The 27,551-nt window shown below is 37.8% G+C and overlaps 1 protein-coding gene across 2 annotated transcripts; it reads left to right on the top strand.

Moving 5' to 3' along the window:
• C1D (C1D nuclear receptor corepressor) lies at window positions 1-23,531 on the top strand. 2 transcript variants are annotated; one of them, XM_005686811.3, is made up of 5 exons: window positions 1-105; window positions 15,097-15,243; window positions 15,993-16,059; window positions 16,368-16,423; window positions 19,020-23,531. In XM_005686811.3, exons 2-5 carry the CDS (start codon window positions 15,106-15,108, stop codon window positions 19,182-19,184), a joined length of 426 nt encoding a protein of 141 aa, XP_005686868.1. In that variant the 5' UTR covers window positions 1-105; window positions 15,097-15,105; the 3' UTR covers window positions 19,185-23,531. The 2 variants fall into 2 exon arrangements, with proteins under 2 accessions (XP_005686868.1, XP_017910925.1); XM_018055436.1 differs by lacking the exon at window positions 1-105 and adding an exon at window positions 1,384-1,496.

Here is a 27,551-nt window from a genome sequence, read left to right as displayed (position 1 = left end):
TGAGGTCATCGGAGAGCGCCGCTCGCCACGCTCGCAGAGCCGGCGCGCCACTGACGTCACCACTGCTCGCTGCTTTCCGGAAGGCAGACGTGGAAGGCCCGCGAGGTATTATTCTGAAGTGGGGTTGGAATTTTTCTCGTACTTCTAAGTCCGCTTCTCCTGGGAACCCCCTGTCACGCTCCCGCTGACTGTGAGGAGCGGGGCCGTGCTGCGTAGCCATCCGCGAGTGCGAGTGTTGGGGTAACCTGCAATGCATTGCAGGACCCCCATTTCCGCTTTTTTAAGGCCTCTTGCTGGCTTCGGCTTCTCTCGGCCCCTCTCGTTTCTTTGGGTCTGGCCTTTCGCTTTTCTTTGTCTGTTAGCTCCGCCTCTCAAGTATTGGTGGGCGGAGAAATTAAAAGCTCGTGACGTCTCCGTTAATTTTCTGCTGCTTTGAAACCTGATTGAGAGAGGAAGGCCGTAGGCGAGGATGTAGGAGAGTACCTTTCCCCTGTCATCCGCCTTTATCATTTAGGTACCTGATCATGCCGTGCCTGCTGCTGCGATATTAACCCACCTGAGATGGGAAGCTAATTTTGATCCTAAGTTGAAATTTAATGGAATCTTTTAAAAGTGGTTTTTCTTTGTGGTCCAGGAATAGTGTGATTCAAACTTCTGTTTGAATATATCTTTCGTGTCTTGCTGTTTGTTGGCCGCAGTTCATTTTTGGCTTGATAAAGATGTCTCTGTCCCAATGAGGTGTTGGCTGCCCACCTTGGACCATCTGATAGTAGAGTGACCCGAGACTTAGCCGAATGTTCACTTAGGATCCGGAAATAACCAGATAATCCCTATTCAAACTCCGGGAACCGTTTGTGATTGATGAAAATGATATTTTTGAAAGAGAAAATAATGATAGCGTGAACACTGGTTTTTCAAAATAATCGAAACAGTTTATATGTCATATCTCAGTGAGTGACTGTTTTCAAACTGTTGACCTTGCAAATATGGCTGTAAGCAGCCCCCAGTGGGTTGGGTGTTTGAATATTTTCACATTAGTAAAATAATAACTAATATTACTAATTAATATATTGAGTCCTGAGACAGGCATTGTTCTAAAAACTTTACCTGTAGTGTTCATTTAACCTGCACAGTACACCTGAGATGAGAATCTTGTCATAAGCAAACTCCATAGTTTTGGAAGCTAATTTTGCTGCTTCACATGAATAATTTTGAAAACACTTCGAATGAAACTTTGGAATTAACAATAGAATTAATTTCATTGTAATCCGGTTTAACTATTTGTCTCAATCTTAAGCAACATCTTTGTAATTTATATTTTTTTCTATTATGAGACCTCGGGATAATTTTGTTTTTAGAGGTTAGCATCTCTACTTTTTCTCTGGGATTTTACTCTAAATATGAAGGAGAGTTACAAGTGACACTAGCGTGGACTGTCTGCTAAAGAATATTTTTGGAGAGATCATTGTATGGACGTTTCACCATTATTTTCTAAGGTAATGCTGTGCAAAAAAGTCACTACGTTAATAGAATTCTGATGCAACATCTGCAGAGATCTTTCTAGTTTTCCCCCAAATAGTATATTGATTTGTTTCTGATTTAGTTCCTAATTGTATGTAACTCTGCTTGGCATAAGGATGGAAGCAGCCCTGGGATGTATATTATTGTATATCTTCTTTTGAATCGACATGGTGACTATCCTAATCTGGTATTGAGATTCTCCAAAATTTGGTTCCAGTTTACTTTTCATTGTTTTTAGTTAGTGAACAGATAGTTACCAAATACTTAATATGTGGCAAGACTTTATGTTAATCTTGTGGAGATACATTGGGAAGTAACCAGTGGAGAGTTTTGAGCAGAGGAGCGATATGATCTGATTTAGGTATATAACAGGCTTATTCTGCCTGCTGTATTAAGAGCAGCTTGTTGGAGAGAGGGGTACAGCAAAGCCAGGAGACTAATTAGAAAGGTGTGAAAGAAGTCACTGGTGAGGAGCAGTTCAATTTTGGATGTGCTTCCTAGATAAAGCTAACAGATTTGCTTATGGATTGAGGGTGGGTTGTAAAAGAGCTGTCCAGGTTTGGGACTTTGAGCAACCAGAAGGGTTAATTCCCATTAACGGAGAAGTGGAGAACTATGAGCGCAGCAGGTTTGTGAGGTAGAATTGGGAGTTTACTATGCTATGTTAGGTTTGAGACGTCTATTGGTTATCCAAGTGGAGATGCTATAGGCAATTGAGGTCTGGAATTCAGTGGGGAAGTCATTAGTGGAAAAGGTCAGTTGGGAGTAGTGAGATGGTATTTAAAATTGTGAGACTAGAGGCTGTTGCCAAAGGACTGTAAACAGAAAAGCAGTAGACTTGAGTCTTTAGGCATTTTGGCCTTTATAGGTTTGGGGCGATAAGGACCCAACAAAGTAGATAGAACAGCCATCCAGAGACAAGGACAATTTTGAGAGTCAAGTGTTGTGGATTCAGGGTGAAGTAATGTGTTTACTGTTGTCAGATGCAGGTTATGGATCAGATAAGTGAGGATTGATATTTTCAGGTTTATCTTGATAAACATGAGGAGGAGTGTTATTGATGGATAAATGACGACAGAGTGGTAAATGTTAGGACAAAAAGGAAGAAGAGACTACTTTTGCTTGGGAGATATGGAAGAAATGGCAACCCACCCCAGTATTCTTGCCTGGAGAATCCCATGGATAGAGGAGCTTGGTGGGCTAGAGTCCACAGGTTGCAAAGAGTCAGACACAACTGAGCGATTTCACTTTATAGAGAAGAGGGATTTGACATGGGTTTTAAACGATTAGTAGGTTTTATTAGGTCCAGAAGACAGGGGAGGAATCAGGGGAGGAGGTATTCCAAGCAGAGGAATACCTTCTCTCCCGTCAAGGCCACGCCTCCCAGTCAGCTGTTAAGGATACTTTTGCAAGTCCTTTCTCTTGTGTCCATTAGCCAGTGCCTCATTTTGGATTACCATTCTTGCTCCAGGCTCACTGCGCCCTACTAAATAAACTCACAAAAGACCCAAATTAATGCTACCCTACTTCAACTGGGTCCTTTCTTGGTTGCCTAACAGTTGCTTTATTTATCCCTGTTTTTTTCCCAGGTGGCTCAGTAGTAAAGAATCTGCCTGCTGATACAGGGGATTCAAGTTCGATCCCTGGGTCAGGAAGCTCCCCTGGAGGAGGAAATGGCAACTCACTCCAGTATTCTTGCTGGGATAATCCTTTGGACAGAGGAACCTGACTGGTTATAGTTCATGGGCTTGTAAAGAATTGGGCATTACTGAGCACATATGCACAAACATTTGTGCATGAACACACGGACTCTCTTCCCACCACACACTCCTCAATGCCATGTAACTGTCTAACATTCACTTAGCATTGACTATGGGCTTCTCTGGTAGTTCAGGTAGTAAAGAATCCACCTGCAATGCAGGAGACCCTTGTTTGATTCCTGGGTGGGGAAGATCCCCTGGAGCTGGAAATGGCAGCCCACTCCAGTGTTCTTGCCTGGGAAATCCCATGGTCAGAGCCTGGCAGACTATAGTCCATAGGTTCGCAAAGAGTCAGACATGACTAAGCAGCTAAGCACAGCACAGCATTGACTCTAAGCCAGATACTCAGGAGTCATTTATTTAATAGATATTTATTCAGCCTCTGTGACATGCTGCCCTGATACTTAGAATGTATGTGAGCAGACTTGCCTTGCACCAAGGTGCTTACAGTCCAGTGTGGATGGTGGACATTAATCAAATCACAGAAATACAAAATAACAATGATATGGAGTAATATATGGTGCTGTGAGACTGTATCAGCAGTGGGTATTACTTAATCTAAGGCAAGAGGGAATGCTGTCTTGAGAAAGCATTCTTAATGAGGGAGCAGGCCAGACAGGGTGGTGGCCAGGAGTCCCCCAACAACTCAGGGAGGAGTTTCTACAGAGAACGAGGCTAGAAAGGCTCTTGTACCTTGAAAACAGGGAGAAAGTGGTCTTATGGTAGCTAGAAAATTTAGATATAGGGAAGGCAATCCATTCATATGTTTCTTTGAATATAACAGAGCTAAAGAACGTAGGTTTGATTGTAATTGCTAAGCTGGGTGGAAATGACATTTTATCTGGCATATTTGGGACTAAAGTAAAATCAGAATTTCAGATAGTTGAAATTTTTGTTTATATATGTATGTACTATTGCATTACGGATATTATTTAGAAATCTTAATTCTGAAAGTATAACAAAATGTGCTCCTTCACCATACTGCTTTGTTTTCCCAGAAGTAACCCTAGTTAAGGGTCTCTTTTGTATTTTTTAAGAAATTTATGTAAAGAACTATACCTCCACACTCATTTCTTTCTTCTTAAAAACAAGTGGGTTGTACTATAAATGCTGTTCTTCAATTTTTCCTCATTTAATATATTTCAGGAATTGAAGCTCTGCTTCTTATTTTTCTCTACTACACAGTATTTCATTGAAGGAATATTTCATAAGTTATGTAGCCAGTTCTAATGAGCATGGAAGTTGTTTCTTGCTTTAAAGTGTATTTTAAGAAGTGTTGCAGTGGACATCCTTAAACATTATCTTGTGTGAAAATGTACATTTTCAGAAGTAAAATTGCTGGGTCAAAGACTTTGTGCATATACAATTTTAAAGTATAGTGCCAAATTTGCCCCCCAAAATGCTTGGTTTACACTCCAATTAATAGTGAATGAGAGGCTGTTTCTCTTCACCTTTGCCCATATTAAGTACTATCAATCTTTTTGATTTTTGCTTGTTTGACAGGTGAAAAATGGCATCTTGTTCTGGTGATTTATGTTTCTTTAATTATGAGTAAGATTGAGTAGCTTTCTTTATGCCTCTTGGTCATCTGGATTCCTTTATATGTGAACTGCTGATTTTCTTTGTTCATTTTTCTTTTGGGTTGAAGGTTTTTTCCCCCCTGTTTTATTTATTTTTGTTGGAATATAGTTGCTTTAAAATTGCAGATATTCTTGTGTGTTGTCAAGTTGATTTGCAGAGGCTTCTTTTATCTGTCTTTTATCTGTTAAGATGTTTTCCCCTAGTTTTTCATTTGACTGTAGGCTTGGTTTGTTTATTTTTGCATGCATACATTTTTGTAAGGCCCAGGTAAAATGTAAGGCGTCAGGGTTTCTTTAAGAAGGAAATTTGTGACATTATGGAAGTAACAGATAGTGGAACAAAGCCTTTGTTGGAAATGTTAGTAATATAAACCTCATTTGAGACCACTGGCTCCGTTTTTTTTCTAAGTTGTTCAGCAACTATCACAGCTGGTGAACACCCAGTAACCTATGTTCCCCTGACCCCAGATTATATTTGGAGTTGGAATGAGATTGTAGTCGAGTATTCTAGACTATACTTTCTATGTAGGTGTTCCCCAATTTATGGACTAGGTTATATTCAAAAAGTTAATTGATGGGTTGACTAATATTTCTAATATGCCTTATCTTTGTTCTCAAAGCATGATTAATCCGTGAAGACTAGCTTTTTTTTTTAAGGTAAATTCAACATGTTCTGTAAGTTTACCCTATATACGTTAGTGTGTGTGTGTGTGTGTGTGCGCGCTCAGTCGCTCAGTTGTGTGTGACTCTTTGCGACCCCTTGGACTGTAGCCTGCCAGACTCTTCTGTCCATGGGATTTTCCAGGCAAGAATACTAGCGTGAGTTGCCGTTTCCTCCTCCAGGGAATCTTCCTGACCCAAGGATCAAACCTGGATCTTTTGCATTGCAGTCGGATTCTTTACCGCTGCACCACCTGGGAAGCCCACGTGTATCAGTGCTCATTCTTAAATAATAGGAGTATTTTCTTATGTAACTGTGATGCCATTTTTATAGCTGAATTCTAATTTCATAGCAAAATTCTCAATTTCTTAGTGTCATCCAATACTTGATCCAGATTCGGGATTCTTCCTTTCAAAGATATCTTTTTACACTCAGTTTATTTGAATCAAGATCCAAACAAGGTCTGCACATTCCCTTTGATTGTTAAGTCTAAAGGTAGATCTCCTCTTTCTCTCCCTGCTCTCCCTTTTCTTAGCTTTTCTTCATGCCATTTACCTGTTATGGAAATCAGGTCAGTTTTCTTGTACAATATTTCTCATTCCAGATTTGTGTATTTGCTTTCTTGTGAACTTCTCTATCTTCCATATTTCTTATAAATTGGAAGTTAGCTGCACAGGCTCAATTACATTTAGATTCAGCTTTTCTGAGGGGAGTCGGAAATGCTGCACAGATGGTGCTGTGTTTGTCACATTGCTTCACATCAGGAGGTTCATGATATGTTTATGTCCTACTTGGAGTGGTGCAGACTCATCTGTGGGTTCAGGTATTAACAGTCTTACTCTTCTGTTGGAAGCTTCCCCTTTTATCTGTGATCATTTCCTGAATCAGTAATTTCACTAGGGGTTACAAAATGATGATTATTTTTTTTTTAAGTTATCATTTCTTCCACATTTGTTAACTGGAATTTGAACGCTAGTTTTGTTACTTGGGTACCTAATGGTCATACATAACATGGCTCTTGTGGAAGAATGCTGTCAGAGCAGCAGTTTTGTGATGTCAGGAATATACCTTTCCTGGCTGTAGCTCTGGAGGCTTACGGCAGTGTGATGGTCTTTTAGATGGATCAGCTTGGCTAGGCTGCAGCCCCCAGACATTCAGTCTAGCACCACGCTAGGTATTGCTCTGAAGGTATTTGTAGATATAATTGAAATACGCAACAATTGACTTCAGGGAGGTTATTCTAGATAATCTGAGTGGGCTTGATCCAGTTAATTGGAAGGCTTTAGAATCAGAGCTGAGGCTTCCTTGACGAAAAAGTTCCACCTGTGGACAGCAGTTTCGGCTTGCAGCCAAGGGTCCCAGCATGTTCTTTCTTGCTTACCTGCCCTGCAGATTTCAGTGTTACTTAGCCTCCACAATTGCATGAACCAGTTTCTTGCAATACATCTCTTCAAACTACCTCCTACTGGTTCTGCTGCTGTGGTTGAACCCCAGCTGGTATTGGGAGCCACTTCCTCAGCTCTCCTGTTCTCTGACAAAGTCAGGTGAGGAGCAGTGGCAGAGGTCAGAGAATCTCCTTTTGTTTAGGGTGACCCTATAATTTGTTGCTCAAACTGGGGCTTCTGAGAGAGGAACAGAGAGCAGAGCAGGTGGCGAGCTGAAACAGCAGGCATGAATGAGGACTGTCTTGGGCAAGGTGAGGCATAAAGCCATTCTGGTGACTCATCAGTATGACACCGCCTCCTCAGGGAGCTCGTAATCAAAGTGAAGTGAAGTGAATCAACACATGTTACCAGATCCTGTTTTAGGTGACATGAGAACTTGTAGTTGTGCTCACCTAGACAGAAAGGAAGGACGTCACTCAGAGAAGTCTTATCCACTAAAGGAAACCTGATCTTATCTGCAAAGATAAACAGAGTTCAGTTCAGTTCAGTCGCTCAGTCATGTCTGACTCATTGCGACCCCATGAATCGCAGCACGCCAGGCCTCCCTGTCCATCACCAACTCCCGGAGTTCATTCAGACTCGCGTCCATCGAGTCAGTGATGCCATCCAGCCATCTCATCCTCTGTCATCCTCTTCTTCTCCTGCCCCCAATCCCTGCCAGCATCAGTCTTTTCCAATGAGTCAACTCTCGCATGAGGTGGCCAAAGTACTGGAGTTTCAGCTTTAGCATCATTCCTTCCAAAGAAATCCCAGGGCTGATCTCCTTCAGAATGGACTGGTTGGATCTCCTTGCTAGTCCAAGGGACTCTCAACAGTCTTCTCCAACACCACAGTTCAAAAGCATCAATTCTTCGGTGCTCAGCCTTCTTCACAGTCCGATTCTCACATCCATACATGACTACTGAAAAAACCATAGCCTTGACTAGATGGACCTTTGTTGGCAAAGTAATATCTCTGCTTTTCAATATACTATCTAGGTTGGTCATAACTTTTCTTCCAAGGAGTAAGTGTCTTTTAATTTCATGGCTGCAGTCACCATCTGCAGTGATTTTGGAGCCCCCAAAAATAAAGTCTGACACTGTTTCCACTGTGTCCCCATCTATTTCCCATGGAGTGATGGGACCAGATGCCATGATCTTCGTTTTCTGAATGTTGAGCTTTAAGGAAACGTTTTCACTCTCCTCTTTCACTTTCATCAAGAGGCTCTTTAGTTCCTCTTCACTTTCTGCCATAAGGGTGGTATCATCTGCATATCTGAGGTTATTGATATTTCTCCCGGCAATCTTGATTCCAGCTGTGTTTCTTCCAGTCCAGCGTTTCTCATGATGTACTCTGCATAGAAGTTAAATAAGCAGGGTGACAATATACAGCCTTGACATACTCCTTTTCCTATTTGGAACCAGTCTGTTGTTCCATGTCCAGTGCAAAGTGAAGTGGTTAGGGTGGCTCCTGTGTCGAGAACCAGATAGGCAAAGAATATTTGGAAAGCTGCCATGGTGGCTACAGCGTAGGATTGGAAGAGGGGAGAAATGAAAGATGAGACTAGTCAGACAAATAGGGGCCACTGGAAATGAGCTTGACATAAGAGGTTTGGAATTTATCTTCAAGGTAGCTGGGAGCTAATGCAGTATTTGAAGCAGGGTGTACCATGAGCAGACTGTCATTACAGAAAAGTCATGTTTTGTAATATCTCAAAACTGAGAGTGGAGAAAAACTGACAGTAGGGAGACTACTTTAAATGACTTAGTGAAATTTAATGAGAATGGAGGAGAGCTTGTGGCTCAAGGAGGTTAAGAGGCCTTGTGAGCTTGTGGCTCAAGGAGATTGGCAGGACTGGTGGGACTGGGACCTGAGGAAGCGGTGACGGAGGACTCCTGGGTTCCTGGCTGCACTGAGCTCCCTGAAGCAGAGGGTGGAGGAGGGAGGGCAGGGATGGTGTCCTGTCCCCCTCCTTTTCTCTGGTGGGTGTTGAGGCTCTCATCACTGGCAGGGAGCAGAGGGAAGGAATGGCAGTTCCATCCTATAGGGGTTGCTGGTAGGGATTCTCCCCTCTGTCCCTGCGTCTCAGCCAGACATTCCTGAGAGATGGAGAGAGGCAGCTTCTCTCTGGCCCTCTTCCACTTCTCCACTTCTGCGGCTGACACTTTAGAAGGAAGGTGGAGGGGTGATGAATGCCTATGGCACCAGGCAGGGAGTGAGGAGCAGTGGGTGAGGTCTGTTTTTCTTTCTCTTCTTTGGCGTTTTACCATGCACAGTCTTGGGCAAGTTGTGTGTGGTTCCATTTGTAGTCTGTGAGGAGTAAATGAAGAAATGTGGGTGGATGCTTAGAGGAATGCCCGATTCACAGGCCGTGGAGCTCAGATGTTGGCTGTTGCTCCTGACACTGTCCGTTCACAGCTTCATCATGGCATCCGAGTAGCAAAGGGGACAGAGGGCAGTGACTGCAGCCCCTTCCTTGCATGCTTCCTGTGGAAGGAGCAGATACTCAGAACTGTCTGTGTGAAATGTTTGAAGAAGTCATTTGAATTGGAGGTAATTTCTGGTACTAGAACAGTTTTTATTTTCCAGTCTACATTCCGTTTGTTTTTTAGTTAGGAAAAAGGCAAGTGGTTTGGTTCAGATTTAATGAGAGTCATTATTCTTACTTACTGCCTTGCTTTCAGTGTTCACCCTAACCCATTTCAACAATAAATAACTACTTGCTTATTGAGGCTTAGGGACAGGGAATAATTGCAGGAAAAATCTCTGTCATGATTCTTGAGGGGAAATATTTTCTAATAGAAAAATCAGATGAAAAATTTCACATTTAAATAAAGGTCTTGTGTTTTTTATTCTTACAGTATTTGTTAAAAGCCAAAATACATTATTAAAGTTTGCCTTTTTAAATTTAATGATTGTTTATTTTTATTATGATTTTAATTTGTGCCTTTTGAAATAACAAAATGTAAACAATGAAGAATGAAGAGTGAGTAACATGAGTCTGCGCTGACCCCATTCCCTAATTCCTACCCCTTCTGAGAGAGAATGTCTGATTTTGTATGTCTCCTTCCAGAGACATACAAATGTTTTTCAACATTTGTGGTTGTTGTTAAGTCACTAAGTCATGCTCGACTCTTTGCCACTCTGTGGGCTGCAGCACATGAGTCCTTCACTGTCTCTGGAGGTTTGCTCAAATTGACATCCATTTGAGTCAGTAATACTTTCTAACCGTCTCATCCTCTGCCACCCCCTTCTTTTGCCTTCCATCTTTCCCAGCATCAGGGTCTTTTCCAGTGAGTCAGCTCCTCACATCAGGTGGCCAAAGTATTGGAGCTTCAACTTCAGCATCAGTCCTTCCAGTGAATATTTAGGGTTGATTTCCTATAGGATTGACTGACTTGGTCTTCTTGCTGTCCAAAGGACTCTGAAGAGTCTTCTTCAGCACCACATGTCTACATATATATAATGGCATCTGTGTTATGTGTTATATACTATGTTCTATGCCTTTTTTCACCACTTATTGTGTATTACTATATAAAGGTTGGGAGAAAGAAATGGCAACCCACTCCGGTATTTTTGCCTGGAGAATCCCAGGGACAGAGGAGCCTGGTGGGCTGCCATCAATGGGGTTGCACAGAGTTGGACACAACTGAAGCGACTTAGCAGCAGCAGCAGCATATAAAGATTAACTTCTTTATTTTTACTATTATCTTGGATAGATGTGGTGTAATTCACTTAACTGTTCCCCTGTTAATGACTATTTATTCTCAGTTTTTGTTCTATATAGTTTCTTCATTCAACAAATGTGTATTGACTGCCTGGCAGCGGTAGTGAACAGGACACAAAAATTCCTGCTCTCATGTGTCAATGTTTACTGTCTTTTGGAGGTAGACAGACAATAAATGAAATATGTCCGATGCTGTTGAGGACTGTAGGAGGAGAGAGGAAGCTCTGGAATGAGAGGAGGGCTGTGCATTTTAAATAGGGTGGTCAGGAAAGCTTTACGAGTAGACAGCACTTGAGTAGAGATGTAGCAAAGGTGAAGTCGTGAGCTCTGAAGCCACTGGTTCTGCAGAAACGTTTCTAGGAAGGAGAGGAGTCCAAAGGCTCTTAGGTAGGTGTGAACCCGATAAGAAGAGCAGTGAGGCCTTCATGGCTGGAGTAGAGTGAGCTGGGGCAGAGTGAGAGGAGATAAGGTCACAGAAGAAGTAGCAGAGTCAGGACTTTTTCAGTCAACATAAGGACTTCGTCTCTTCCTGAGTGTGAAGCAGCAAGCCTTTAAAGGTTTCCAAGCAGAGGCTTGTGGGAGTCTGACTTAGATTTAGGATGATCATTTGCTTTCTTGATAATAAACTATTGGAATAGACACAAGGAGGCCATTTAGGAGGCTGTTGAAACAATCCCAGCAAGACACAATGATGGCTCAGACTAGTTTGGACCAGGGTGGAAGCAGTGAAGGTGGTAGGACGTGGTCAGATTCTGAATATGTTTTAAAGACAGGGTGGGAGAGAAGAGTCAAGGGTCATTCTGTAGCTGTAGGCCTGAGCATTTGAAAAGGTGGAGTTGCCATAAAACGAAATGGGGAAGACCACAGTAAACAAGATTAGTCTTTTTTTTTAAAATTGAAGTATGGTGCTGCTGCTGCTGCTGCTGCTAAGTCGCTTCAGTCGTGTCCCACTCTGTGCGACCCCATAAACGGCAGCCCACCAGGCTCCCCCATCCCTGGGATTCTCCAGGCAAGAGTACTGGAGTGCGTTGCCATTGCCTTCTCAGTAATTGAAGTATATGTGTGCTCAGTTGCTTTAGTCGTGTCCAACTCTTTTGTGAGCCTGTCCAACTCTTGTGAGCCTATGGACTGTAGCCTGCCAGGCTGGATTCTCCAGCAAGAATACTGGAGTGGCTTGCCATGCCCTCTGCCAAGGGATCTTCCTGACCCCGGGATTGAACCCTTGTCTCCTGTGTCTCCTGCATTGCAGGCGGATTCTTTACCCACTGAGCCACCTGGTATAGTTGATTTATATTGTAGTAGTTTCAGGTATATAGCAAAGTGATTTGATATGAGTTTGTTCTGAAAGGGAGATGGAATATGGACTTTAGCTGGAGGCGGGGATATGAAGTCAGGGTGTTTGTTTCTTTTTTAAGATGGAGGATGAAATGTTTTAAGTTGATGGATAATGGCCCCACCAGGGAGAAAAATGGATGAGAAGCAGAATTCCCACTTGAAAAGTTTGAGGAGTTCATTTTAGTAATTTTTTAATGCATGTATACAAGGATTTCTGTAGGCTGCTTTCTGAAGAGAATTTCCTGAGTCAAAGAGTGTGTGCATTTAGGAAATCTGTGCCAGTTTATATTCTGCCTCTAGTGTAAACCCTTGCTGATGCTGAACTTTGCCAGTCTTTAAGATTATTGCCGGTCTTATGGGTGAGATTTTCAATTATTTTAATCTTTTATGCTTTGTAGGAAGTTTTTATATCATCTAACTAATCTTTTGTTGTGTTTTGGCAACAGTCTCCCAGACTGTTTCTTGCCTTTTAACTTTGCTTAAGGTATACTTTTACAATACAGTTTTTTTTTTTCAGTTTTTATGTAGTTCAGTCTGTCAGCCATTTCCTTTTATAGCATTTGGGTTTCATTTGGATCATGTAAATATTTTATATAATCTTCTAATACATTTATACAGAATTTACCTTTAAATTCATCTGGAATTTATTTTTGTGTATGTCATGAAATAGGTATCTAAGTTTTCCATCTCTTTCTGTGTTCCCAAATAGTTAAATACCATAAGAATTGACTGTTTTTTGAAGATTTGGAAGAAATTACCTGTAATATCTTCTAGACTTGGAACTTTTTAGGAGCATAGATTTTTGACTTCTTAAAACTTTTTTTTGGTCTGTCGTTAATGATCTGTTTGGTTTATATACTTCCTTTTAGGTTAGATTTGATAATTGGGTTTTTCCACCCCCTGGTACCTCATCCTTATTAGTCAGATTTTTCAAATTTGTTGGTTTAAAATCCTACGTAAAGAAAAATACCATATTTGTGTTCTTGTCTTGCACCTTTATCTGGACAGTGGATGCTGGAGCTGCCCTTCGGCAGGTCTGGAGGTTGGCTCAGCTGCTCTCGGCCCTCAGGGCTCAGCCCTTACTGGCCTTCGTCTGGTGTGTGTTCCTGGGCTCTCCTGTTTTGTTTGTAAGGGGTTGAATTCTCATGCTTCTGTTTCCTATCAATCTAATCTCATTTGCTGTTTAGTTTATAAAAATGTCTGCTGTTGAGGTCTGCTGATGGATAGGTGCCCTTCTTTGTTCCAGCATTACTGTGGATTTATTTTTGTATTTCTTCTGTCATTTTGGAGAGATTTTTGGGGGGCGAGATGAGAGGCATATCCATGGTTTTAGTTATTAGCTTTTTGAAACAGCAAGTCACAGCTCTCTCTTGTGTGGTTTTCTTTTCTCATAGTCCTTTGTTTAATTGCTGTTTGCACAGTAGTTGATAGTAATTTTATAGCATGTGTAGTGATAGTCCCCTGGACTTCATCTTTTTTTTTTTTCTTTTAATTTTAAATGAAACCAGATGTCTCTGTGGACTTTACTTGTTGAATTGAAATGTTGATGTATTATGACTAAATAATCAAATAGTACTTTTAAAGCTTAAATGACGTAGTCATAACATTTAGAACTATTAGGGACTCTACAGACCATTAGACCAACTGCCTGTTTTTATGAATGAGGCATTTGGGGCCCAGAGAGATACAGTGATTTATCTAAGGTGACAAAGCCAGTGACCAGGCAAGATGGAAAGCCTGAGTCTGTTTACTTCAGATTGGTTATGCTCTTTGCTCTTTTACACATTCTTGATGCTCTCCTTAGTGATATCATGAAGGAGGAATTTTCAGCTAACAACATTTTTTTTAACCTAAAAATAATGGTACATATGGTACATTTTGGCTTGGAATTGCTTCTGAAATTTGATCTTAGATAACAATACTAACAATGAGATTAACGATTGGAGAAGGAAATGGCAACCCACTCCACTGTTCTTGCCTAGAGATTCCCAGGGACGGGGGAGTCTGGTGGGCTGTGGTCTGTGGGGTCGCATAGAGTCGGACCCGACTGAAGTGACTTAGCAGCAGCAACAGTCACTAAATACAGTGATGTGGAGTTTTCTTTTTCTCATATATATATTAAATATTGTTATAATGTAAGTGTGAATTTTAAAGAATGAGCTGTCAAGGTGTGCTCTGGCCTGAATAAAAACCATATAGTTCATTTCTCCTAAGTTTCTTCTTTTCTGCTTATAGGCTTTATGTGATTTATGGCCTCTTGAATTTCTTATTAATACTTTAAACTTAAGGAATATGTATATATAAATATAGGCTTGAAAAGTGATTTTAGTGATAAATGATTATAAGGTACTTCAGACCCAAGATTTCTAATTTTTTGGTTTAATACTCTGTTAGATCAATGCCTGAATTTAGAAGTGCTAAAATATATGTTTTCCAAAAAAAAGAGCTTTGCTTATCATTGTTTTCAGTAAGCATTAGGAGGTAGGATATATTGACTTATCAGACTTCCATTGCCTTTGGGTTCCCTGGTGGCTCAGATGGTAAAGCGTCTGCCTGCAATGCAGAAGACCTGGGTTCGATCCCTGGGTCAGGAAGATCCCCTAGAGAATGAAATGGCAACCCACTCCAGTACTGTTGCCTGGAAAATTCCATGGACAGAGGAACCTAGTAGGCTACAGCCCATGGGGTCACAGAGTTGGACATGACTGAGTGACTTCACTTTCTTTCTTTAACATCAACAAAATTTTTTAAAATGTATTTATCATTGATATAACATATTTGGTAGTCATGTCTCAGTTATTGAGAAGCATTGAGGGATTGATATGTGTAGCATTAATGAACTTGGGTAGGTCCCCTCCTGGGACTCCCCACCTTCTGCCCCGGCCCCTGACCCCACCAGGCAACTTAAGAAGAGGGTAAGTTTGAACATGGTTGCTCCAGAATTATATTCTGAGAAGATTAGTTAAATTATCTTCAGATTTTAACTTTTAGCAGTTTTGAGGCACATAATATGACCTATTGATTTTTTTAATAACCTAGCGAGCAATCTGTCTCCAATATGAATTTTAAGAATTTAATTTTTTTCCAGTTGATCATAATGGCAGGTGAAGGAATTAATGAAGACTATCCAGTAGAAATTCATGAATATTTATCAACATTTGAGAATTCCATTGGTGCTGTGGATGAAATGCTGAAGACCATGATGTCTGTTTCTAGAAATGAGTTGTTGCAGAAGGTATTTTAAGTAATTTCTAATAATGTAATTCATAATACTGGGTGCTGTGTTGTGAAACATACAGAAGAAACAGATACGTGATTTATGCCCCTTTCTCTCATTTTTCCCCCTCTATGTTTTTAAGTGTTTAGATATCTTTAGGGGGAAAATACAACAAAACTCCAACCTTAGGAAATGCTTCCTAATGATATTTTTATTTTGACTTGGTTTTGAATTAAAAAAAGCACTCCCCACATTCTTTCTGACAGACTCTTATCTTTGACCTTTTAAGTATCGCTATGATGTTATCAGGGTTTCTGGAAACTCTATAGGACAGAAAGAGTAAATTGACTCTGACAGCCTAAAACAAATCTCATTATGCTTCTTCTGTCTTTGGTATTGCCTAAGCATTTTAGCCTGCTTCTTATACATAAATGCATCATGTACAGTGTTTATATTGACAAATTACTTTTGACATACAAAGCCCAGATTGTAACTTCTGAATTAAAGTAATTCAAAAGAACTTTTTTTTTTTGAATTTTACACATTCCTTGTTTAACTAAAGATGATACGCTGAAGTGAAAATTTGTGGGCAAAAATCACCAGTTAACAAAACTTTACTTTCTCAAATTATTTCCAGATTATTTGGTTATTGGATTATAAGAAGTGAAAAAAACATTTCTTTGATACTTTGTGCTTGGTGAAAGTTTAAAATATTTGATGGTACTCAAAGTTGATATTTCTTTTTTCTTTCTCTTTTTTTTTAATAGTTGGACCCACTTGAACAGGCAAAAGTGGATTTAGTTTCTGCTTACACATTAAATTCAATGTTTTGGGGTATGTATATTACTCTGGAATTAATTACAAAGCAGATTATTTATTGTGTTAAAGGTGACATTTTAAAAATGCTAACAATTTATATACAATTATACTTTATGGCAGTTTTAATTGTCAAGTATTTATTTCTTTTAAATCAGAATACCAGATGCCTATGAGCCACACATACATTTAGAATTACAAAGAGGTTGAATAATTTAAGATTTAATTAGTCATTTGTGTGACATTTCTTTTTTGTAACAAGTTTCTTTAATTAATGCCTTTATTAATATATACCCATTTCATTCCATGAAATCTTTCTCTTGTAGTTTACTTGGCAACTCAGGGAGTGAATCCCAAGGAACATCCAGTAAAGCAGGAACTGGTAAGATTGCTATGGATTGATTTCTTTTATTTCATGTGTATTTCTGTTGTAGTGTTCTTGCCGTTAAAATTAGAGTACCTTTATCACACTAATTGTGGAGAACAAAATTATTTAGGGTTGAAATTATGAAAGTGACCCAGATTTCATTGTGTCTTTAGTTTCTCTTTCTCTCACCTTTGTCAGAGAATGGTGTTCCATATATTATATAAATCTCTGGATGGGAAAATGTTACGATTCTAGTAATTATTTATAACTTCTATATTATTTTTCCTATAAATTCTTGAAATCCTGTTCATCTCTACAACTGCCTTAAAAAAAAAACTCTTACACAATTCTTAAAAGTATATTCTAGTTGATTTACTAGCAAAGACGGGAAAGTTTCTCCTCCACCTTTTCAATTCTTCCATTAATTCATTTTCTCAGCAGTAAAGAATCCAGTTCAGCAACAAAGCTAAAAGCTTTTTTGGCACCAGTTGTATGTGTACTGTCCAGTAATTCTGCATTAGTGACATATTTACAACCTGTAATAAATCTTCTAGGTTTGTCTTTGTATTCCATTTAGATGTATAAGTACAGTATATAAGGTCTGGTATCTTGGAGTTTTTGCTGACTTCAAAAATTAAATCAAATCATTCAGTTTGAAAGAAAAAATTTAGAAATCAAACTTAAGGTTACCTTCTTGACTTGGCTTTATGAATAAGAATATTAATAAATTTATTCTTTGTGTTTATAAAATATAAAGTAAATATATATGTGAAATATACTTGACACTGTATTATTGTTCTAAAGTCTTAAGGTGGTTGATATGTATGTATTTTATAACTTAGTAAAGCACTTGGTCATTTATTTTAAAAAAATGAGTAAAGCCAGATATGTTGTCTTCAATTTTTAAATGTATAGACTGAGACCTTTTCTTCTTTTAAGTTTCTTGGAGGAAAAGTAAAAAAGTAAATATTTTTTAAAATACAGAAATTGTGAAATATGCTTAAAATATATAAAGCAATATGGCCCATAGATCTTGATTTGACAAATGAGATTGGCCTTAAATCTTAGGAAGAATGCATTGTATCATCTGTGTTCAGCTTTCTAATGTAGCCTTTAGGTTTATAAAATTGCTCTTTTTTCTCTTAAAGTTATTTGGAGTAGTTTAGTACTTGATTCTGTCATCTGTCTTCTCTTTTCCTCAGAATCCACTTTATGGAGGAGTGCATTCATATTTTGGACAAGGGTTAACAAATGAACAGCATCCATAAACCTATTCCCTTTTTTTGACTTTGTGACAGATGTCACTGATTGACACAGAGTTAGGGTGTGAGAGGAAGCCCATTTGCTGTCTATATCATGAATGGGGAAAGGCATTGAAAATAGTCCTTTCATTCATTCAAGAAATATCTGAGTGCCCACTAGGAGCCAGGCTTTATTTCCAAGCGAGGTAGTTCCTCAGTGTATAAGCCACTGGAATATCCCTGCCTTTGTGGCAGGTGCCACCCTATCTAGTGGTGGGAAACAAGCAATACATATGTATGTATATACAGTATGTTAGAAAGTTATATTGTGGGAATAAAGAAGAAATAGCACAGGGTAAGGGGCATTGGAGTACTTGAGTAGGATTGCCATTTTCAGTCATTACGTTGACCTGTTAGCAAGGTGAACATTTGATGGGATTGGAAGGAAGAGAGGGTGTGGGTTTGTGAGGGATGATCAGTTTGGGGAGGGCTGGGCTGGGTGTGTGTTGTGAGGACTTTAACTCATGAGAGGGTTTTGAGTAGAGTTTTTAGTTTTTTAAACTTAAAAAATCCCAGGGTTCTGCATTTTTATGTGTATGTTTATAAAACTATTCTGATAATTTAATGAAACTTGCTTTTAAGCGGTGATCATTTACTATTTTGTGGCTCTCACACCTTTATTTCTCTAATTGAAGTAGGAAGATAAGCTTTTATTTTGATTAATGGCCTCAGAAGATTCAAAGTGGTACAGAAACATAGTATGTTTCTCACTGTGTAAAGTCTGATAAGAGCTGTAGATTTCTTAGAAAATATCACATTCTTATCAGTCAGAACTATGACATTGGCTAAAAAGATGTTGTATTTTCACTCTACTTAGTTTAATTGCGACACTAGAAGGTAACACAAAAAAATAGTTAAAATGCTGCCATAGCCATTTCCTGTTTCACATAATTTCTGGAGAATTTAGTTTGTATATTGTAAGCCTGTGAAAGTTCTATTTTAGATTACAGACTTCAGATACAAGACAGTTAGTATGTGGATTTAGGTAAATTAACAAATTTAGTGTAACCACATGTAAACAATTCAGTGTTTATCTCTGCAGTGTCTAGGTTTTCCTCTTTTGAAACACTCAGAACACTTTTGAAATGACTTTCTAATGTCTGTGTTTCCCCTAGACTGAGACTTCAGGAGAATGTGGAGTGTGTTTATCCTGTTCACTTTGCACTTAACTAGCACCACTCAATAGGCAATAAATATTGAGCAATAAACATAGCTGTTGAATTTAACTGAGGTGTAGTATAATACAGCTTAGTGGTGTTGAACAGCTTGGTAAATCTATTGCCTTTCTTTTTTTTTCTCTTATCTTTAAGGAGAGAATCAGAGTATACATGAACAGAGTCAAGGAAATAACAGACAAGAAAAAGGCTGGCAAGCTGGACAGGGGTGCAGCTTCAAGATTTGTAAAAAATGCCCTCTGGGAACCAAAACCTAAAAATGCACCCAAAGTTGCCAATAAAGGAAAAAGTAAAAATTAACCTTTCAGTTTTGATGTATACATATTTCAAAAGTACATAATTTTTATTGTTTTCCACAAAACGGATGATGATTATGTGGCACTGTAAGGTTTAAATGTATTCCTTATTGAAATCATGTATAAAACTTGCATTTGAAATTTGTAATGCTAAAAAACTTTTTCCTCCAGAAAGATTGTTATCTTTATTGGTTTTCCTATAGAACACTATGAGGTTTTTAACATTGTAGTGTGTATATAGATATACATATATGTATATATATATAAAAATATTTTATTTTGTGTGGGAGTGTAGCTGATTAATAATGTGATAGTTTCAGGTGAACAGTGAAAGGACTCAGCCCTACATACACATGTATCGATTCTCCTCCAAACTCCTCTCCCATCCAGGCTGCCATGTAACACTGAACGGAGTTCCATTTGCTATACAGTTGGCTATGCATTTTACATTTATGCATACATTTACAGCAGTGTGTACATGTAATCCCAAGCAACATTGTAGTATATTTTATATTTATACTTTACTGTCTCTTGACCAGACTCTTATTTGCTTAGGTCAGTCTTTCAAGTACCATTTTATAAGCAACTATGAAGTTTAAGTTAAATGTTCCTTGTAAACATTCGTCTATTTTAATGAATAATGATTTTATGAAGTATGCCGAAGTTATAAATACATCTGTTCTCACTATATAGTATTAAGAAAGAGTGAAATGACTTAAATGTCCATTTTTTTCTGTGTAGTTATTATGCTTTCATTATTTTGGGAATTAACTGCTTTTTGTGATATTTGAAGTATGAAATTAAGACTTTAAGGTTATTCTTTAATTCTTGGCACTTTGCCACTATGTCCCATTTAAAGTAAAATACATTCTCATTAACTTTAGATGGGAAATGAGGTTGTATATTGATGGCTGAATTTTGGCATAATAGCTCTACCCTATCAAAGCTGTTAATGCATGGCTGACCTGTTTTTTATTTTTCTCTTTTGAGTAAATTTTTTCTTGAAATTAGGAAGGTAGGTTTTAGAAGTCCTTAGAAATGGAGGAATTCATGAGTTTTTGACCCTTGTGCATAGTTTCCTTAGTTCTCTTGGCTTCAGTTTTTTCAGATTTTTTGATATTTATGAAACTATAACAAATTATATACAAGTATTTGGGAACAACTTTGTATGTTACATAATGCCACTTAATCAGAGGAGAAATCTGAAGGAGAGTACATTGTATTTATATTCTGATTTATTTTTCTGTAATATTTGTTACTGAGAATTCTAAATATTAAAACTTTTTAAATATCTAAGCCCATGAATTTTAATTATATACCCTTAATGCTTTCAGTCTTTGAATTCATATCATTATGTATAGGAATGGGAAATACAGTAAAGTACTTGTACTTTAATTTTTGAAAAAGAAGTTGTTAAAATTTTCTGTGTGATTAATTCTCCATAAGTAACCTTGAATAAATGGATTTCTTGATTTATGATAGCAGATATTGGAAATGGTCTTAAAATATAATGGATTTTGTAAAGCATGTTGAACTCTTTCTGTGACACATGAAGAGGAAATCACTGATAGATGCAGAAAGTCTTCTGGCTCAGATGTCAGGCAATTTTTGAAGTAGAAGAACATTTATAGTTATTTCACTCCTTGTTTTACCTTTATCTCTTCTAAATTCCAGTTTTTTTGTTTAAAGTGACTTCAAGAGAGAAATAAATGTTATTAAGATCAAGTGTAGTGGCTTTGTTGTTTATTGCAAAGAAGGTTGTAACTTACATTTCAGTATGTTTTCTCATTTCATCAAGGAAAAAAGGTTAAATGAAAAATGTCATAGAGTTGCAGAAAATCATTGGCCAAGTTATTGGGTTGTGAAAGTCCAGCTCTTCATTCTCTTACTCTTTCTAACTACTTCATTTTGAAGTGTAGTCTATTAACAGTATTGTGATAGTTTCAGGTCTGCTTTTTATTCTCTTAAACTGGAGATTCTTTAGTGAATAATTCTTTTAAGTGTTTGTCAGAAGTAAAAAAAAAAAAAGCAGTTTGATTGTATTCCATTTTATTAGGTGTAATTTAAAATACTGTTGGTTAGCACATAGTAAAGAGCTGAATGATAGTAAGTGCATTGGGTTGCTTATATTCTACTTATTCATTTCACAAATATTATACCTAATGACATTTGCATTGCTAAATACCATGTTAGGTTCCAGATAAGACAACTATAGCCTTTATTCTAAGAAAGTATTACAAAAAAACTAAATCTTTCATTAAATTCAGTTTTTCAGAGTTAGTGGAAAATTTATGAGAAGTTGTGCTCATTAAACTAGTCAGAATCATAAAGGATGATGGGTTGATCTATTTGACCATGAAACAGTTATTGTTAACATAGTTTGTTCCAAATGACAGTTTGCTCTAAGTTTAGATGTTAATTACATCTTATATTAATCTCTTTGGGAATTAACAAGTTGGAGAGGTTATAGCTATAGATATTTTTTAGATTAGAATTATGGACTATTAATCTAATACTAAATAATGAGATTTGGTCTTTTAATATTTTAAGTACAGTTTTCTTCTTGTTCATGATTGCAAGATGGGAAGTCATTTTCGTAAAGTAGAATATGTTAAGAGGAATATTGAAGCTTGAATTATGGTTTACATTCCTGGAATTTAAGGTTATGTCAACTTGATTGGTTTTTAAGATACCCTGCAGATTAAAAAATTGTTCTACTTGGCAATTAGAAATGGATTAGTGCTATTTCTAAATAAAACTTAAAAAAATTGACTAGAAGTGTAGGAAGTACTTAAAAATGGACAGTATATTGAATATAGATGCTTTTTCTCAGATATAGGTTATTGGATAAAAATCTGTTTTAGGAAGCAGTTTATGATATAGTTAGACCATACTTTTGCACGTTTAAATTATCAGAAATTCTGGCTTTAGTGAGTGAGTGACATTAACTGAGAAAGGTTTGAATAGTGATTCTGAGCTAAGTTTGGTAGATAAAGTGGAGAAAAAGAGGCACTGGCATCTCATTTTCTGACTTCATAGCATAGTTGGTTAAACTTGCTCTGATAAAGTCAAAGGTTCTTTAAACTGAATAGTAACGTATTTTATATAAATGTGATCTGAATGTACTTAACTAACATTTCCTTTTCCCTATATCCTGCTCTAAAATGCATCAGTTTTGGAAATACAGACCATAGTTTGTTGATTTTTGTATATTGGCATTTTATAGTTGTCATTAACAATTATGTTGGGGGCAGAGTATACAGGTTTTATTATATTCTGTTGATTTGTTCTATTTGATTAATTTGCAATTATGTTGCTTGTGAGTAGGATTTCAAGAAAATGCTTTGAATGATTTTGGTTTGTAGATTCATTTTCCTTTCAGAGAGCAGCCACCCTCTGACTTGACTTTTCAAGTGTTTATTTTATGGTATAATTTCAGTATAACTAGAAAGATTAGTTAAAGCTGTCCAGGAAAGGGAGTAGCTATAGTGATATCTATTGGCAACTGAGGCTTAATCTTAACTCTGTTAACCTCCTACCGCGCCCCCCTTAGGCCAGAAAGCAAAACCAGCCTAGCTCTTTATTACTCATCTGTTACAAAAGGTTGAGAAAAGATGCCAGTCCTCCCCCTAACCCTCCCACTCCTGATAAACCTTGAAGTCTGGCAAATGTGTCATGGCAGAATAATTGCAGGCAAGATGTCAGTTTTGTAAAGTGATGTATTTCAGATAGTACACAAAATTTGATGGCAGGAAAAATAAGCTTTCATAAATGAAACATTTAAGAGACTCTTTTTATTATTTGCTTTCAGTTTAGTGTTGCCTTTAAGGTGTGCCATTTCAGTTTGGCAGCTACAATAAATGACTGAAGGAAATTGACGATGATAATTCAGCATTTCAAGATGCTCCTGCTGAAGTGAATGTAGACCTATCCAGGGCTTGAATTTAAAGTTTATAGTAATACAATATTTTAAAGCCAAGTACCCAGGAAATTCATGGTGATAGGATTTGAATGAGATGATTAGGAGAAATGGAAAAGAATCCCTTCACTTCCTTGTTAGGTGGATATTAGCTATTGAGAGGCTGTGTTGAAAAATGTTATTGTAAAAAGGATAGAGGCTTTTTATATGCAATTTACTATGGAATGTTATTCATCGTGGACCTTGTCCAAAAATGTTTGGTTATTAAAATAACAAAAGAATGATTATAATAAGGAATCACTTCTGATTTCATGCTATAGAATTTTGTTGCCTGTAGACCATGTTGTGCTGTATTTGGCTGGTACTGTTTCATTTAGTGACTGTTGATTTCTCTATTAACACATTCCTTATTTAAATTGAAATTATTTACCACACCTTTTTTGATCCTTCTTTATTATTCTTCCCTTGGGAAGGTAATCATTATTAAAAGTGTGTAGAAACATTTGGGGTGCATGTTTCTTTTCAGATTAGTGTTTTAGTTTTTTTCGAGTATAAAACCAGGAGTGGAATTGCTGGGTTGTATGGTAGTTCCATTTTTAAGTTTTTCAATGACTACAGCAGCATTGTTTACAATTGCCAAGGTATGGGAGGAACCTAAGTGTCCGTCAACAGATAAGTGGATGAAGATGTGGTGTATATATATACAATGAAATACTACTCAGCCATAAAAAGAATGAAATTTTGCCATTTGCAGCAAATGACGATTTAGGGGGTATTGACGCGACTTAGCAGCAGCAGCATGCTAAGTGAGATAGGGAAAGACAGATACTGTATGATGTTACTTAAATGTGGAATCTAAAAAATACAACAAACTAGTGAATTAAAAAAGCAGACTCACAGATACAGAGAACAGATCAGTGGTTGACAGTGGGTAGAGGGAAGGGGGTAGGGCAGCATAGGATGGGGAAAGGATGTATAGTTGTTCCTGGGTTTTATGGGTTTTGACACGTGTGAGTTTCAGCATTTATGATTTTGACTATCGGTGAGTGACTTTAGATGTCCATGGAGTATATAGTATTTTGCAGTTTTGCCAAGGCATAATCTTAATTCTTGCTAACTGTCATACAGGGAGGCCTTGTTCAGTTAATGATTTAGCTTAGCTAACCTCTCACCATCCAAAGTTGTCTTTCCTCACTTGCAGTCAGATTATTTATTCACTTGTTCCGTCAGCAAGTATACTGCGCTCCTTATGTGTGCCGAGTTCTGTTACAGGCATGGGAAGTTCGGCAGTATCCCAGCAGCATTTTGTGACCCCACAGACTACAGCCTGTAGTCCACTAGACTCCTCAGTCCATGGGATTCTCCAGGCAAGAATACTGAAGTGGGTTGCCATCCCTTCCACGGGATCTTCCCAACCCAGGGATCACACCCAGGTCTCCTGCATTGCAGGCAAATTCTTTACCGTCTGTGCCACCAGGGAAGCCCAAGAATACTGGAGTGGGTAGTCTATCCCTTCTCCAGGGGATCTTCCCAACCCAGGAATCGAACCGGGGTCTCCTACATTGCAGGTGAATTCTATATCAGCTGAGGTACCAGGGAAGGTAGGAGATATCAAACTTTATATGAAAAACGGCCACTCTGGATTGAATTGTGTTCCCACAAAATGAGTATATGGAAGTCCTAACTCTTAATACCTCATAATATAACCCAGAAATAGGGTTGTTGTGGATGTAGTTCGTGAAGAGCAGGTAATAGAGTGAGCCATAATCCAATATGGTGAATGTTGACTCACACCTGGCAAAAACACCATGTGAAGAAGAAGGCAGAGACAAGGGTGTTGCTTCCGTACGCCAAGGAACACCAAAGGTTGCCTGCAGGGCACCAGAAACAAAGCGAGAGGCTTGGAATAGATTCACAGCTCTCAAAGGGAACCCGTCTTACCAACAGTGATGGACTTTTATTAGCTTCCAGAATTGTGAGGCAAATATATTTCTGTTTTGTAAGCTACCCAGTTTGTGGCACTTTGTTATGGCAGCTTTAGCAAACAAATGTCCACTTCAGTTCAGTTCAGTTCAGTTCAGTTGCTCAAACATGTCCGACTCTTCGTGAACCTGTGAACTGCAGCATACCACTAGCTGAAATGAATTTAAAAGGTTAAAGGGGTGGGATGGGGTTGGAGGTGGGAGGAAGGTTCAAGAGGGAAGGGACGTGTACCTATGGCTGATTCATGTTGATGTATGGGTGAAACCAACATAATATTGGAAAGCAATTATCCTCCAATTAAATTTTAAAAAATAACTTGGATGTGAAAGTACGTATAAGAACTTCATGATACAAGATGAAAATGTAATTTTTAAGAAAAACAGGATATGAACAAAGTTCTCAAAATTTAGAACTTGAAATTTCAAGGGTCTGTTATACTCTTTCTAAAGCCAAAAGGCTCAGATCTGTAGCAGACACTGTTTGTTTTGATGGAGTATGCCATCTTTTTTTTTCTAGCCGCACTGCAGGCCATGTGCGATCTTAGTTCCCAGGCCAGGGATCAAGCCCACACCCCCTGCATTGGAACGGTGGAGTCTTCACCACCGGGAACACTAGGGAAGCCCCTTGAGTGTACCATTTTTAAACTTTATCTTGCTTTGAAGAAACTCATTTCCCTGTAGGAAAGAAAACCCTGTCAGGTTTCCATGGAGGAGAGATTTTCACCAAGACTATTATCATGTGCCATGTGGTCTTTCCTAATATAACACAGCAGTCAGGTTCAAATAATGAAAATAAATACGTAAAGCATCGTACACAAGTTGTATATAATTTGTGCTCATCCGAGAGTACAAACCACTTAAAAAATCGCTTATTGAATTCATCTGGATACAGACTTTTTTAAAGCCCTAAAACATTTTTTTTTCCGCCTGCAAATTCTTAACTCTCTAGTGTGCTATTCACTTTTCTGTTGTTGTTTTCTTTAAAGTTAGGTGTTAGAGAACTCAGAAGTGGGTTTTTATTCTGAAAGATTTGGGACCGTTTTAAAAAAATTGTAAATGTTGCTTACTGGTTTTCAGCTTTTATAATCAACCGGTAGATTAAACAGAAGACAAGAACATAAAGGAAGACAACCTTGATTATGTAAAAGTGGAGGCATGGTAGACTAAAGCAAGTTATAAGTGGCCAGAAACCGAGATGCTACACAGCACTGACGGCTGAATGTGCTTTAAAATAAGCTGTAAAGGTAATAACTATATTTTTCCTTCCTTTTTTTAAAGTTGAAGTAAGTTGATTTATAATATTGTGTTAGTTTTTGGTGTACATGCAAAGTGATACACATGTGCATATATATATATGTATGTATTCATTCTCTTAATTCTTCTGTCAAAATTTGGAAGGAGTAAAGTCAGAGGAGTAGTATAAACTAAATTCTCATTTTTAGGATGGGGAGTCAATAGATGAGGGCCAGCAAATTGGTGATGTAGGTGTGTGTTGTGAAGGTAATCAGCAGAATTAAAGACCAGTTATTTAAAAGATACAGTCCCTTGCATGAACAGAAGTAAAGTGAGAGCGAAGATTTTTCTTTTCTGTTCTGTTGTGTACATGATTTATTTGGTAAAAAGAAATGAGAAAAAAAAAAAAAGTGATGCCAATCAACGTTTGCTCAAATAGCACGAGAATCAGATAATCGAGGAAGCGCTAGTTATTCAGCTTGTATAAGTAAATATACAATAAGTAAATAAGCCAATAAGTAAAATCCTTCCATGACAAGGAAGTAACATAAGAAGCTGGAGTGTAATAGCAGATATTTCATTGTCTTAAAAAAAAAAAACACACATTACATATATAAAAATGTCTATCGGCATTTAATAATTTTCCTACACGTGGGCCCATTTATTTTTAATTGTAATGTTAGACAAATTACATTCAGATATAGTCAGAAAAATGAGAATTCTTACTTGAAAGCAGCTCATTTTCTAGCCTGTTTCTATACTCTTTTGGAACTTCAGCGTTTATTTATGATAAGGTTATATGCCACAAAAATAGGGTTATATGTAAGTGATAGTGTGCGATCTTTGCTTGACTGTCTTAATGCTGACTCTGAAAAGGGAGCTTAATGTACCTATTTTTGTAAAGGGAGGTCAGCTTATAGGAAACATGCTTAAGTTTTTAAAGATCTGTTTTCTCACTGCAGTCTTAACTGGATTATCATTGAAATTAATTGTTCAGTATTAGAAGTTATACATGTCAGAAGTGTAGTAAGATATAAGACCTGTTTTAGAATTTGTTCTAAACACAATTTAAAAGAAGCCTTAAGGAGTTGCAGTTGCTAGATTTTTACCTATCACTTTTTAGATTTGTAAAGACAGTAATAAAGACCAGCATAACAGTGTTTCCTTAATTATTGACTACATACATTTTTAGTTTAGTATAAGTTATTTGAGCTACATGACTGTAGCCTCCAGGCTG

The sequence above is a fragment of the Capra hircus genome, chromosome 11 (genome assembly GCF_001704415.2).
Source record: "Capra hircus breed San Clemente chromosome 11, ASM170441v1, whole genome shotgun sequence".
Taxonomy (NCBI): Eukaryota; Metazoa; Chordata; class Mammalia; order Artiodactyla; family Bovidae; genus Capra; species Capra hircus.
The sequence above is the reverse complement of the archived record's forward strand: the minus strand, read 5'-3'. Positions and strand labels throughout refer to the sequence as shown.